This window comes from Bubalus bubalis, chromosome 12 (assembly GCF_019923935.1).
Source record: "Bubalus bubalis isolate 160015118507 breed Murrah chromosome 12, NDDB_SH_1, whole genome shotgun sequence".
NCBI lineage: Eukaryota > Metazoa > Chordata > Mammalia > Artiodactyla > Bovidae > Bubalus > Bubalus bubalis.
This window is the reverse complement of record NC_059168.1, coordinates 14,650,138-14,661,921: the sequence shown is the minus strand read 5'-3', so window position 1 is coordinate 14,661,921 and position 11,784 is coordinate 14,650,138. Positions and strand designations below refer to the sequence as shown.

Here is an 11,784-nt window from a genome sequence, read left to right as displayed (position 1 = left end):
CATCAGATCCCATCATTTCATGGCAAATAGATGGGGAAACAATGGAAACAGTGAGAGACTTTCTTTTTTTGTGCTTCAAAATAACTGCAGATGGTGACTGCAGCCATAAAATTAAAAGACACTTGCTCCTTAGAAGAAAAGTTATGACAAACCTAGACAGCATGTTAAAAAGCAGAGATACTATTTTGCCAACAAAGGTCTGTCTAGTCAAAGTCATGGTTTTTCCAGTGGTCATGTATGGATGTGAGAGTTGGACTACAAAGAAAGCTGAGCGCTGAAGAATTGATGCCTTTGAACTGTGGTGTTGGAGAAGACTCTTGAGAGTCCCTTGGACTGCAAGGAGATCCAATCAGTCCATCCTAAAGGAAATCAGTCCTGAATATTCATTGGAAGGACTGATGCTGAAGCTGAAACTCCAATACTTTGGCCACTTGATGTGAAGAACTGACTCATTTGAAAAGACCCTGATGCTGGAAAAGACTGAAGGCAGGAGAAGACAGAGGATAAGATGGTTGGATGGCATCACCGACTCAATGGACATGAGTTTGAGTAAACTCCGGGAGTTGGTGATGGAGAGGGAGACCTGGCGTGCTGCAGTCCATGGGGTCACAAAGAGTCAGACTCGACTGAGCGACTGAACTGAACTGATAAATAGGTCACTTCTATCAGCTACTTGAAGGGGATTCCTGTTTATCCTTGTATTCTCTTCAGTCTCAAGAATAGCAGGTCACCAAAATTTATATACTATATGCACATTTACTTAGTACAGTGCATGGTATGTACTATACTCCTGACGAGCATTTGCTGAATATGAGATAAAGTTACCAATAAATAGCTCTTGAAACAAACAGGCCAAAATTATTTAAAAGCAGAGAGAAAAGTTCACGAATGTTCTTTATTCAAATAGTTTAATTCAAACAATTTGGAATGTAAAAGTATTTTCTTGTATAAAAAGCAGATCAGGCTCCCCCCGCAAAATCAGCAATCTTTAGTTAAGCAAAAAATTGGCAGTTTATGAGTAGCTCAATCAGATGCTTGAATGAGTAGCTAAACCAGTTGCTGATACATGTATGCAATTCCATCTGTGACTTCAGAGATTAAAGAAGAAAAAATGGATCCCATTCTTTCGTACCCTGTGAAAGGTAAGAGTACCCTGTCCTAATCTTTTCCCCAACACCTCCCAAAATAATCCTTCCTCACAAAGAAAGAAGTCTAAGAAAAATCTGTTTAAGCTAAACAGATTTAAGTTGAGGCAACTCTGAAATACACAAAAACCAAATGTCAGCCTTTAGTTTACTCTCTGTTCTCATGGCACCTCAAATTAATGGCTTGGGTGTTGGCATAGGTAACACTAGGCCTGTATGTTGAGGTAGTCACTAAAAAGAAATTCTTGGTACAATATTCTATTTCACAAGTGGATATATTTTCTGCAGATTTAGTAATACAGTTTTAGAGCTGACAATTTACAGATCAACTACTTCATTCCCCACCCTAACTTTACAGATGAGAAAGCTCAGAGGAGTTAAATGACTTACCCATGGTTATAAAACTACTCAACAGTGGCAGCATCAGGACTGGAATCCAAATCTCTTGTCTTCCAGCCCAGTGTTTTCCTCCATATAAAACAGTAATTTCTCAAACAAGATTAATCACACTCTATGGAACTTGCTCTTAATCACAAACCATGGGTCAAGTTTTTAACTCAAACGTGCTTCTTGGTCTAGCTTCATGTAACTCCATGGCAAGATTTACCAGTTAGGCTACTGAATCTAGGCTTACGCTGGCCAAGTTTCTTATTTTCATATCCAGAACCTATCCAATGGTTGGCAAATAAGACTTCTTTATATAATAATGCCTGGAGCAATGCCACCTGCAGCAGTTGGCATTATCAAATTTCGGCAAGTAGAGCCAACCCTTCAAGAACCCATATGCAATTTCTCAAGTAGTGCAGTCGGTTATCAAAGCACCTTTGGAAGGACAACAGAACAGATGTAATCTCTGAATGAGTGTTGAGGAAACAGGCATTTAACCTTGCACAGAACTGTGTTTAGTACCCGGGTACTTTAAAAATCCCCTGGAGATGGAGAAGACATGCATAGAGTGGCAGCACATACCTCTTAATCATCATTCAGTACAAGGCAGTTCTTCAGATTTCATGCATGACCCAAATTCACATTTAGATGAGATCAATGGACGAAAAATCACCCTGTAATAGTAGACCAATAATGGGTATAGAAATAGTTGGAGAATGAAAGACAAATGTCAAGGAACAGGTTGCCTTATCACATTTACATTTCATGTTCCCCAACGGTCAAGGTGGCATGGGCTCTATTTCTTCAGCAGGTCAAATGGCTGAACAGGGCTGCAAATGTCAAAGACAACAATCAACTCCTCATCAAGCAAAAGTTACTTGGGACCTGGTCACTTACTGTCACAGCGTGACTACAATTCTACTTGACAGAGATGGCTTCTTAGATGTTTATTATTACTCCACTGTAAAGAAACAGGAATTTGGGAGGGTTGCTTATATTTAAAAGAGGATGAGTTGATTGAAGAAAGTTGCAAATTAAAAAACAAACAAACACTTCTCTAGATAGTTGCTGATGGCTGGAAATGTCACAAATCTCTAGGAGTACTGAATTCTAGAAAAGCTGAATCCACTCTCAAAATCCATTTTTAAAACCTAAGTATAAAATGCATGATAAAACGAGAAAAAAAAAAAATCACAGATAATTTGTGACTGTTGCTTGTTATACTTTTTATAAGTAATACTGGCCATGTTGGAAAGTCCTTAACATTTGCATTTGGAAAATAATTTAAAAATAAAATAATCTACATGATTCTCACACTTCATTATAAATGTTAACAATTCACTATTTTCAATAAAGCAGAACAAAATAAGTTAGAAACTGCCTACTGCAGATCTAACCAATACTTATAAATCTAAGGTGCACTAGGTTTTGGAAAAATTATATAATTTAAATTCAAATTGTTCATGCAACTTTGAAAAAAGGATCAAAAAGTACTACACTGTGTGGAATTCCACATATGTGATATTTTGTTAATAAAATGAAAAATTAAAGTCAACCAATAAAAAGGTGACAGAAAGGATAAAAATCTATCATTATCTCAGTATTTAATTAAATGTAAGACTGATTGGGATTCCTTCACTGCATATCACTTAAGGATAAGATGTTTATTTAACCAAAATAAGACATTGTGAGACTGATGGGTCACTTACAAATGTATTGAAATTTTTTAATGAGAAAAACTATTAAAAAACTGATAATTAAAAATTTTTAACTGTGCCAGATAGTAAAATATGTTTCAAAATTTCTGATAAAAATGTTTGCTTTTACTTTGCATACCACAGGAGGACCTCAAAGAAAAATGTAGCAATTAAGTTTGGAAAACCTATAAAAGAGACTTTTACTTTTAGAATAGACATTTTTTTCCTTTCCTAAAATGTGTACTCAAGAAGCAAGTTTATAAATTTCACTGAAGAAAGCATTATATTTTTAATAATGTGACAAATCTACTCCATCAAGTGGTTCTCTTATAAAGGTAATGTTATATCACACTGCAGTCAACTACAAAACCAAAGATAGCAAAATTCAAATTTAGAGAACACGCTTTCTAAAGGAAGCCTATTTAAAGTCTATAACATTTAAAAGGTTCTCACTGCCCCAAATGTTTTACAAAAATATAGTTTCATTGGTTTCATGAAATGTGAACAAGCCTACTACTCTCTAACTATTTAGAGTAAATGATTGAACAGTCGATGCAAAGTGGATTACCAAATAAACTGAAACTCAAGGAGTCAATATTCCTCATAAAAATAAATTAAATTATAGTACATCATGGTCTTGGTTGTCCAATTCTATTGTTAGTTCCATATCTACTTGGGATATTTGTAAAACCAGTCCTGAATCCTTGGGTTGCTCCAATGCCTGGAACTCCAAGTCCTTGATTAAGCACGCTGCTATAAGGTGCGTGTCCATGATTAAGACCCAAACCGTAAGGTCTTGTTTGCGTATTTAGAAGAATAACTGGGCTCACATTTTTTCCAGGGGTGTTAAATGAAAATTCTGGAGGTGGACTACTAGGTTTAGTTGGAGTTGATGTGACAGGGTTTGAATCATCAGTACCCTTCAGAGGAGGCATTGGGATTATGTGATGATCTGTAAAGTTTAGGACATTGGCTGCAACAGGCCCAGACAGTAAGGCAGGCCTGATCCAATCATCCTTGAATATCTGAACAGTCAGAGTAGATACAAGCGTGTACAGCCGGTTGGTCACATGAGCAAGAACCATTTGTTCATTGGCATCTCGTCGAATTCTCACGTGAACTGATCCAGCCTAAAAGGGACAAAATCATAAGAAAAAGACTGCTTACAATTATACTACTGAAAATTCCATTGGAAAGAAACATTTTATTGATATTTCTTAAAAACTACTTTAGTAGTAATTGTTGATGTAAAGAGTTAATAAAATAATTTATGACTCTAAATAAAATATAACATTAAAATATTAAAAAAAGGAAGAAATCCATGTAGGAGGAAGGCAGGTATATAGCAACAGAAGGCAGAACACAAATGAAGTATATGGAAAAATGCACTGAAAGGGCAGAGAAGGTAGCTATTAATTCCAGTTGAGGAAGACTTCAAAAGAAGATGGCACCTGATCTAGGGCTGGGGATTAAATGAAATCTCAAAAGGTAGAGACAGGCATTCTAAGCTGGGGCAACAGCACTTGAAAACATGGCATGTTTGGGCAAGAATAAGCAACATTACTATATAAAAGAAGTACAGTGTTTCAGGAGGCAGAAAAGAAATGAAAGAGAAAAGACAGGAAGAAAAGGAGGAGGAAAGGAGGAAGCAAATAAGGACAGGAAGAATGTAAAGAAGAAAGAAAGTTTAGGTAATAAAGCTAAAAAGAAAGGTTAGCTGTGGGGTTCTAAAAATCATGAATAAGGAGTTTTAGTTGCAGCAATCCAACAGAAGTAAGATAATCAGAGTTCAGAAAAATTACAGTTATGGATAACTGCTAATTATTTAGGAACTGACTAAAACAGTCTAGGTTAGGAATGGAGAGGCCAAGATAGGACAGATATAGTGGGACTACAGAGGGACAAATGATTTCATGATATCCCAGGGGTTAGAAGTGGGAGACTCTGATTTCAACTGGATATAAATAATGAATGAGGGAGATGAGCTTATCAAAAGACAATCTCAAGGTTTCTAGCCTAGGTTACCAGGAGGATACAGAGCCCAGGCATTAGAATGACAGTCAGAAGTATGTTTACTAACTTGATAAAATGGTCATTACACATCTTGTCTTCAAAAGATAATAAAATAGTAGATACAATAATTATATTTTGATTAAAACAAACAAAAATATCAAGAATGGTATCATATGATCATCTTAATAGATGCAGAAAAAGCATTTGGCAAAATTCAACACCCATTCATGATAAAAACTCTTGACAAAGTTGGTATAGAGGGAACATACATCAAAACAATAAAGGCCATTTATGACAAACATGGGGGCTTCCCAGGTGGTGTAATGGTAAAGAATCCACCTGCCACTGCAGGAGACACAGGAGATGTGGTCCACAAGATCCCCTGGAGAAGAAAATGGCCACTCACTCCAATATTCTTGCCTGGGTAATTCCATGAACAGAGGAGCCCGGTGAGCTATAGTTCTCAGGGTTGTAAAGGGTTGACATGACAGTGACTGAGTGTGTACGCATGCATGCACACATGCATGACAAACACATAACTGACATCATATTCAATGATGAAAACCTAAAAGCTTTTCCTCTAGGATCAGGAACAAGATGAGGATGTCCACTCTTGCCACTTGTATTTAACATAGTACTGTAAATTCTAGCCACAGCAATCAGAGGAGAATAAGAATAAGAGGCATCCAAAATGGAAGAGAAGAAGTAAAATCATTACTGTTTGCAGAAGACATGATAATATATATAGAAAATCCTAAAGAGTACACAAAAAACTATTAGAACTAATAAATGAATTCAAAGTTTCATGATATGAAACTAATATAGAGAAATCTGTTGCGTTTCTATATACTAAAATGAACCATCAAAAAGAAAAATCAAGAAAATCGTATTTACAGTTGAATCAAAAAGAGTAAAATATCTAGGAATAAATTTAACCAAGCAGGTAAAAGACACATACTCTGAAACTACAAAACTGATTAAAGAAACTAAAGATGATACTAATAAATGGAAAGATAGTTTGTGTTCATGGACCGGATGAATTAATATTGCTAAAATGTCCACACTACCCAAAGCACATTCAGCCATGACATTTTTCACAGAACTAAAACAAATAATCCCATATTTTATGTAGAACCACAAAAGACCCCAAATAGCCAAAGCAATCTTGAGAAAGAAGAACAAAGGTATTATGCCCCTGCCTTCAAACTGTTAGGTAGCTAGAATAGGAAAAAGGAGTCCAAAATAGCGGTGGCCAAAAAACAAAGGAAAAAGCCTGAAAAAATAGAACAAAGGAAGGTCCAGGGACAGGAGTAAGAACCTCAGGTGAAACAAATAGCCCTCCTGGCTAGCCCAATTTACATAGGGCAGGCTCAGGAGGAGGAGAAAAAAACATAAAAAGAGGAGCCAAAATTGAGCTCCTCTCTTCTTTTGGGTCGGCCGGCCCTCACATCTCAAGGATGTGTTTTCCTTTGCTTGCCAAATAAAACTGAGCTGTAACCAAGCTGTAACACTGGTTTGCCATTTAAACTGAGCTGTAACTGAGCTGAAACACTGGTCTGCCGCTTCAAATTTTTGCTGTGGTGAGACAGAACCGAGGAAATTATACACTCCCCCAACATATCTGGCTCCGTGACTTGGATTTAATTTGGCTGAAACAATCTTGGCTCGGTCCCCGCAAGGCGGAGGCCAAGCACACCAGAAGCCCAACTTGGGGAAAACTCACGTGATGGATGCTGAACATGAAGAAAACCCAGCGCAGTGGCAGTGACAAGAAGCCTAGCGTGCTGGAAAACAGGACAGCAAAAACAAACTTGACAGAAAGCTCAAGCAGCTCAGTCTCAGATTTCAGAAGACCTCTGGTTAAGGAGGTCTTTGCTCCGATGGCTGGAAGGACATATGGCTAACAAAATCTAAATTCCTTTACAATCTCTAATTTCTTGTTTCCCCGAATCCCCTGAATGGCAGTGGGTGCAACTGAGGGACTCTGCTAGGGGCTAGTCCCCAGTGTGTCCTGAAGGCTCTACTATCGGTTGCACCTTAGTAGCTGTTGCCTAAGCGGGTGGGGTTTCTTCTGTCCTTTATCTTTTTTGTGCCAAGGATCAGGCCAATGAAAACTGTGAACACAGGTCAGGTACTTAGCAGATTTTCCAGCAGGTTATGAAGGGGATTCCTCGGCATGTTTTTCCCACTGCTTTTTTCCTCCTGTCCTTCAGCTCCTCTCTCCATCTATGCCACTGCTTACAAAGTATTGGGTAGGTCATCATCTTTCCATTTCTGAAAGTTGTGTTTGAAACTGTTTACCTAAGACTGGGAATCAAACCCACATGGCAGGGATTCTGTGCTATGCTTAGTCACTCAGTCATATACGACTGGGACTTAAGCCCAGCCAAAACCCAGGGTGCCTGGTTTCAGGACCTAATGAAGCTCAGGGTCTTGATGTCTCATTGCAAAAAATTCAGTGAGAGACACAGCAATAGGTAAGAGGTAGATTTGTTCGGATTCAGAGAGAAGCACAGTCCAGTGTGTGATTTCTTATGCTAAAGAGGGAGGGTCATTCTAACAATTGGAGAACGACCCACTCCTCGGTCTTTTGATAGTGCCTTGGAACTGTCCTGGTGCCTCTGGGTGTGTCATTAAGCTTGCAGATTGAGAATCAAGGTTTAGTTAAATTTGTCTTGGACCCATTTAATTTTAATCAGTTTATGTTATGCCCTTGGGCTACGTCATTCTCTCAAAAGTTGCGCCCTGCCCCCTTCCCTCCTGTTTCATGCTCTTTTCCTGAGCCCTGTCTGCACCCACAATGTTGCCTCTACTATCTTTGGGAGAGACAACCAGAAAATAGCTGGCCCTTGGGAGGGAAATACTATATAATATCTAATCCCTCTAGATAGTCAGGCCTTTATCTTCCATGTTTCCTACAAAATGTGCAACAACAGCAGCTCTCAGTGAACCTGCTAGGGCTAGGGCTAGGTGACAGGTGCCTGCTAGAAGTCCATCTGTTGGCGGTATCCCTTCAAGGGCAATTGGGCTTCCAGGGACAATGTCTGCCACTTTGGGAGTTAGCCCTGTAGGCCATCTGGCCCAAATCCTTATCACCCTTGTCCTAAGTTACAAACATAGCCCCAGATCAAATCTACACTCTACTTTTATGGAACATCTAGTCTATTGCTTCTTATCAATTTGTTCTTAAACAACTTACTAACTCCTACAGCCAGGACTCTGCCTCCTTGTAGGTAACATAACTCCATCCCACTTATATTAAAATACTCTTGATGAACTATGGACGGAGATTCGTGACATTGTATAGGAGACAGGAATCAAGACCATCCCCAAGAAAAAGAAATGCAAAAAAGCAAAATGGCTGCCTGAGGAGGCCTTACAAATAGCTGTGAAAAGAAGAGAAGTGAAAAGCAAAGGAGAAAAGGAAAGATATACCCCTCTGAATGCAGAGTTCCAAAGAATAGCAAGGACAGATAAGGAAGCATTCCTCAGCTATCAATGCAAAGAATTAGAGGAAAACAATAGAATGGGAAAGACCAGAGATCTCTTCAAGAAAATCAGAGATACCAAGGGAACATTTCATGCAAAGATGGGCCCAATAAAGGACAGAAATGATATGGACCTAAGAGAAGCAGAAGATATTAAGAAGAGATAGCAAGAATACACAAAAGAACTATACAAAAAAGATCTTCATGACCCAGATAATCACGATGGTGTGATCACTTACCTAGAGCCAGACATCCTGGAATGTGAAGTCAAGTGGGCCTTAGGAAGCATGACTACAAACAAAGCTAGTGGAGGTGATGGAATTCCAGTTGAGCTATTTCAAATCCTGAAAGATGATGCTGTGAAAGTGCTGCACTCAGTATGTCAGCAAATTTGGAAAACTCAGCAGTGGCCACAGGACTAGAAAAGGTCAGTTTTCATTCCAATCCCAAAGAAAGGCAATGTCAAAGAATGCTCAAACTACCGCACAATTGCACTCATCTCACACGCTAGCAAAGTAATGCTCAAAATTCTCCAAGCCAGGCTTCAGCAGTACGTGAACCGTGAACTTCCAGATGTTCAAGCTGGTTTTAGAAAAGGTAGAGGAACCAGAGATCAAATTGCCAACATCTGCTGCATCATCGAGAAAGCAAGAGAGTTCCAGAAAAACATCTATTTCTGCTTTACTGACTATGCCAAAGCCTTTGTGTGGATCACAATAAACTGTGGAAAATTCTGAAAGAGATGGGAATACCAGACCATCTGACCTGTCTCTTGAGAAACCTATACGCAGGTCAGGAAGCCACAGTTAGAACTAGATATGGAACAACAGACTGGTTCCAAATAGGAAAAGGAGTACGTCAAGGCTGTATATTGTCACCCTGCTTATTTAACTTCTATGCAGAGTACATCATGAGAAATGCTGGGCTGGAGGAAGCACAAGCTGGAATCAAGATTGCTGGGAGAAATATCAATAACCTCAGATACGCAGATGACACCACACTTATGGCAGAAAGCGCAGAAGTAAAGAGCCTCTTGATGAAAGTGAAAGAGGAGAGTGAAAAAGTTGGCTTAAAGCTCAACATTCAGAAAACTAAGATCATGGCATCTGGTCCCATCACTTCATGGCAAATAGATGGGGAAACAGTGGATACAGTAGGAGACTATATTCTTGGGCTCCAACATCACTACAGATGGTGACTGCAGCCATGAAATTAAAAGACGCTTGCTCCTTGAAGGAAAATTATGACCAACCTAGACAGCATATTAAAAAGCAGAAACATTACTTTGTCAACAAAGGTCCATCTAGTCAAGGCTATGGTTTTTCCAGTGGTCATGTATGGATGTGAGAGTTGGACTGTGAAGAAAGCTGAGTGCCGAAGAATTGATGCTTTTGAACTGTGGTGTTGGAGAAGGCTCTTGAGAGTCCCTTGGACTGCAAGGAGATCCATCCAGTCCATCCTAAAGAAGATCAGTCCTACGTGTTCATTGGTAGGACGGGTGCTGAAGCTGAAACTCCAATAGTTTGGCCACCTGATGCAAAGAGCTGACTCATTTGAAAAGACCCTGATGCTGGGAAAGATTGAGGGCAGGAGGAGAAGGGGATGACAGAGGATAAGTGGTTGGATGGCATCACTGACTTGATGGACATAGGTTTGGATGACTCTGGGAGTTTGTCATGGACAGGGAGGTCTGGCGTGCTGTGGTTCATGGGGTTGCAAAGAGTTGGAGATGACTGAAAGACTGAACTGAACTGAATGCCCCTAACAGGCCAAGATAACTCACTCCTTTGTCATTACTTCTGTTATTACCTAAAGTGCATCTATGACACTGAAATGTTTACCATTGGAAATACCCTAAACTGCTCTTATGGAGGACTAAGGGAAGAAACCAGTGACTTACATTCCCTCAGAGCAATAAGAGGATAAGGCTAATGGCTGTTTCACCAGGTTTCCAGTCTCAGGGCACAGGCTTGGATTGCTTTACATCATGATATCTATTCCCATCTGCAGTGGACAAACCAGTAATGAGTTAAGATTACAACCCCTTAATCCTACCCAGCACTGGTCACGCTGGAGACCTTGGGGATGCCCAACCCCAGCTCGGTGTCCCACGAGGTTGACCTACCTCGACCTGCCTAGGGATTTGGTCCCTGGGAGGCTGTCATGCCTCAACCTGCTTGGAGATCCACCAGTTCAGGGGTCCCAAGAGGTCGACATGCCTTGACCAATGCCAAGGGACCCAATTCTCAGGAGGCCAACCTGCCTCGACCTGCCCAGGAATTTGATCTCCAGGAGACTGTCATGACTCAGCCTGCAGGGGATCTGCACCCTGACCTGGGGACACCCGGCTCTCAGGTTGCAACAATACTGAGTAGGATAGGCTTCAGAAAGACTCACCCCTAAGGAAGTCCACCCATAAAAATAGAAGGAGGACTATTAGTTTTTTGGTTTTTGTTTTTTTTTTCTTTTCCTCTGTCTGTCATCACTGTCTTTCAGATGGAAAATAACCAATCCACTTCCTGACAGACGCCCTTGAGATGCCTTCTTGATAACTGGAATCTATTCCAATCCTCAAACTCTAAGGAGAAGTCGCTTAAAATTCTTTTGTGCCACTGAGTGGCCATGGTATCCTCTGGGGGATAAGGAACACTGGCCTGAGGATGGGAGTTAAATTACAACACCATCCTCCAGCTAGACTTATTTTGCAAAACATAAGGGAAATGGACAGAGATCCCCTATGCCCAAATTTCCTTCCAAGAGATATGAAGGAACTCTGTGTTAAGTATGGGATTGTTGTATGGCCTAAAAGTGAGCCTACCAGGCAAATGGTGTTAGGCACAGACAACCAAGAGAAGGAAGCCCCCTATGAAGGCTCACCTCCCATGGCTCCCAAGTTGCCTGGTGCTCCTTCCTTCTATCCAAATGTGCCCCCATATCCGGGAGCACCCCCTCCACAAAAGCCAACTTGAGTATGTCCCTTAGTTGAAATTAGAGAATTCGGACCAGTCCAGGTCCATAAGCCCTTCTCCCTCTTAAAACTAAAACAGATCAAAC

General features: G+C 40.1%; 1 protein-coding gene across 3 annotated transcripts in view; it reads right to left on the bottom strand.

Moving 5' to 3' along the window:
* Positions 1 to 877: 877 nt before the first annotated feature.
* SLC30A6 (solute carrier family 30 member 6) overlaps positions 878 to 11,784 on the bottom strand; it is a 48,240-nt gene continuing 37,333 nt past the window's right edge. For all 3 annotated transcript variants that reach the window (XM_006080581.4, XM_006080582.4, XM_025260849.3), the window contains one exon: positions 878 to 4,359. In XM_006080581.4, the coding sequence (XP_006080643.3) occupies positions 3,859 to 4,359 (501 nt within the window). In that variant the 3' untranslated portion in view covers positions 878 to 3,858. The remainder of the gene's footprint in view (positions 4,360 to 11,784) is intronic.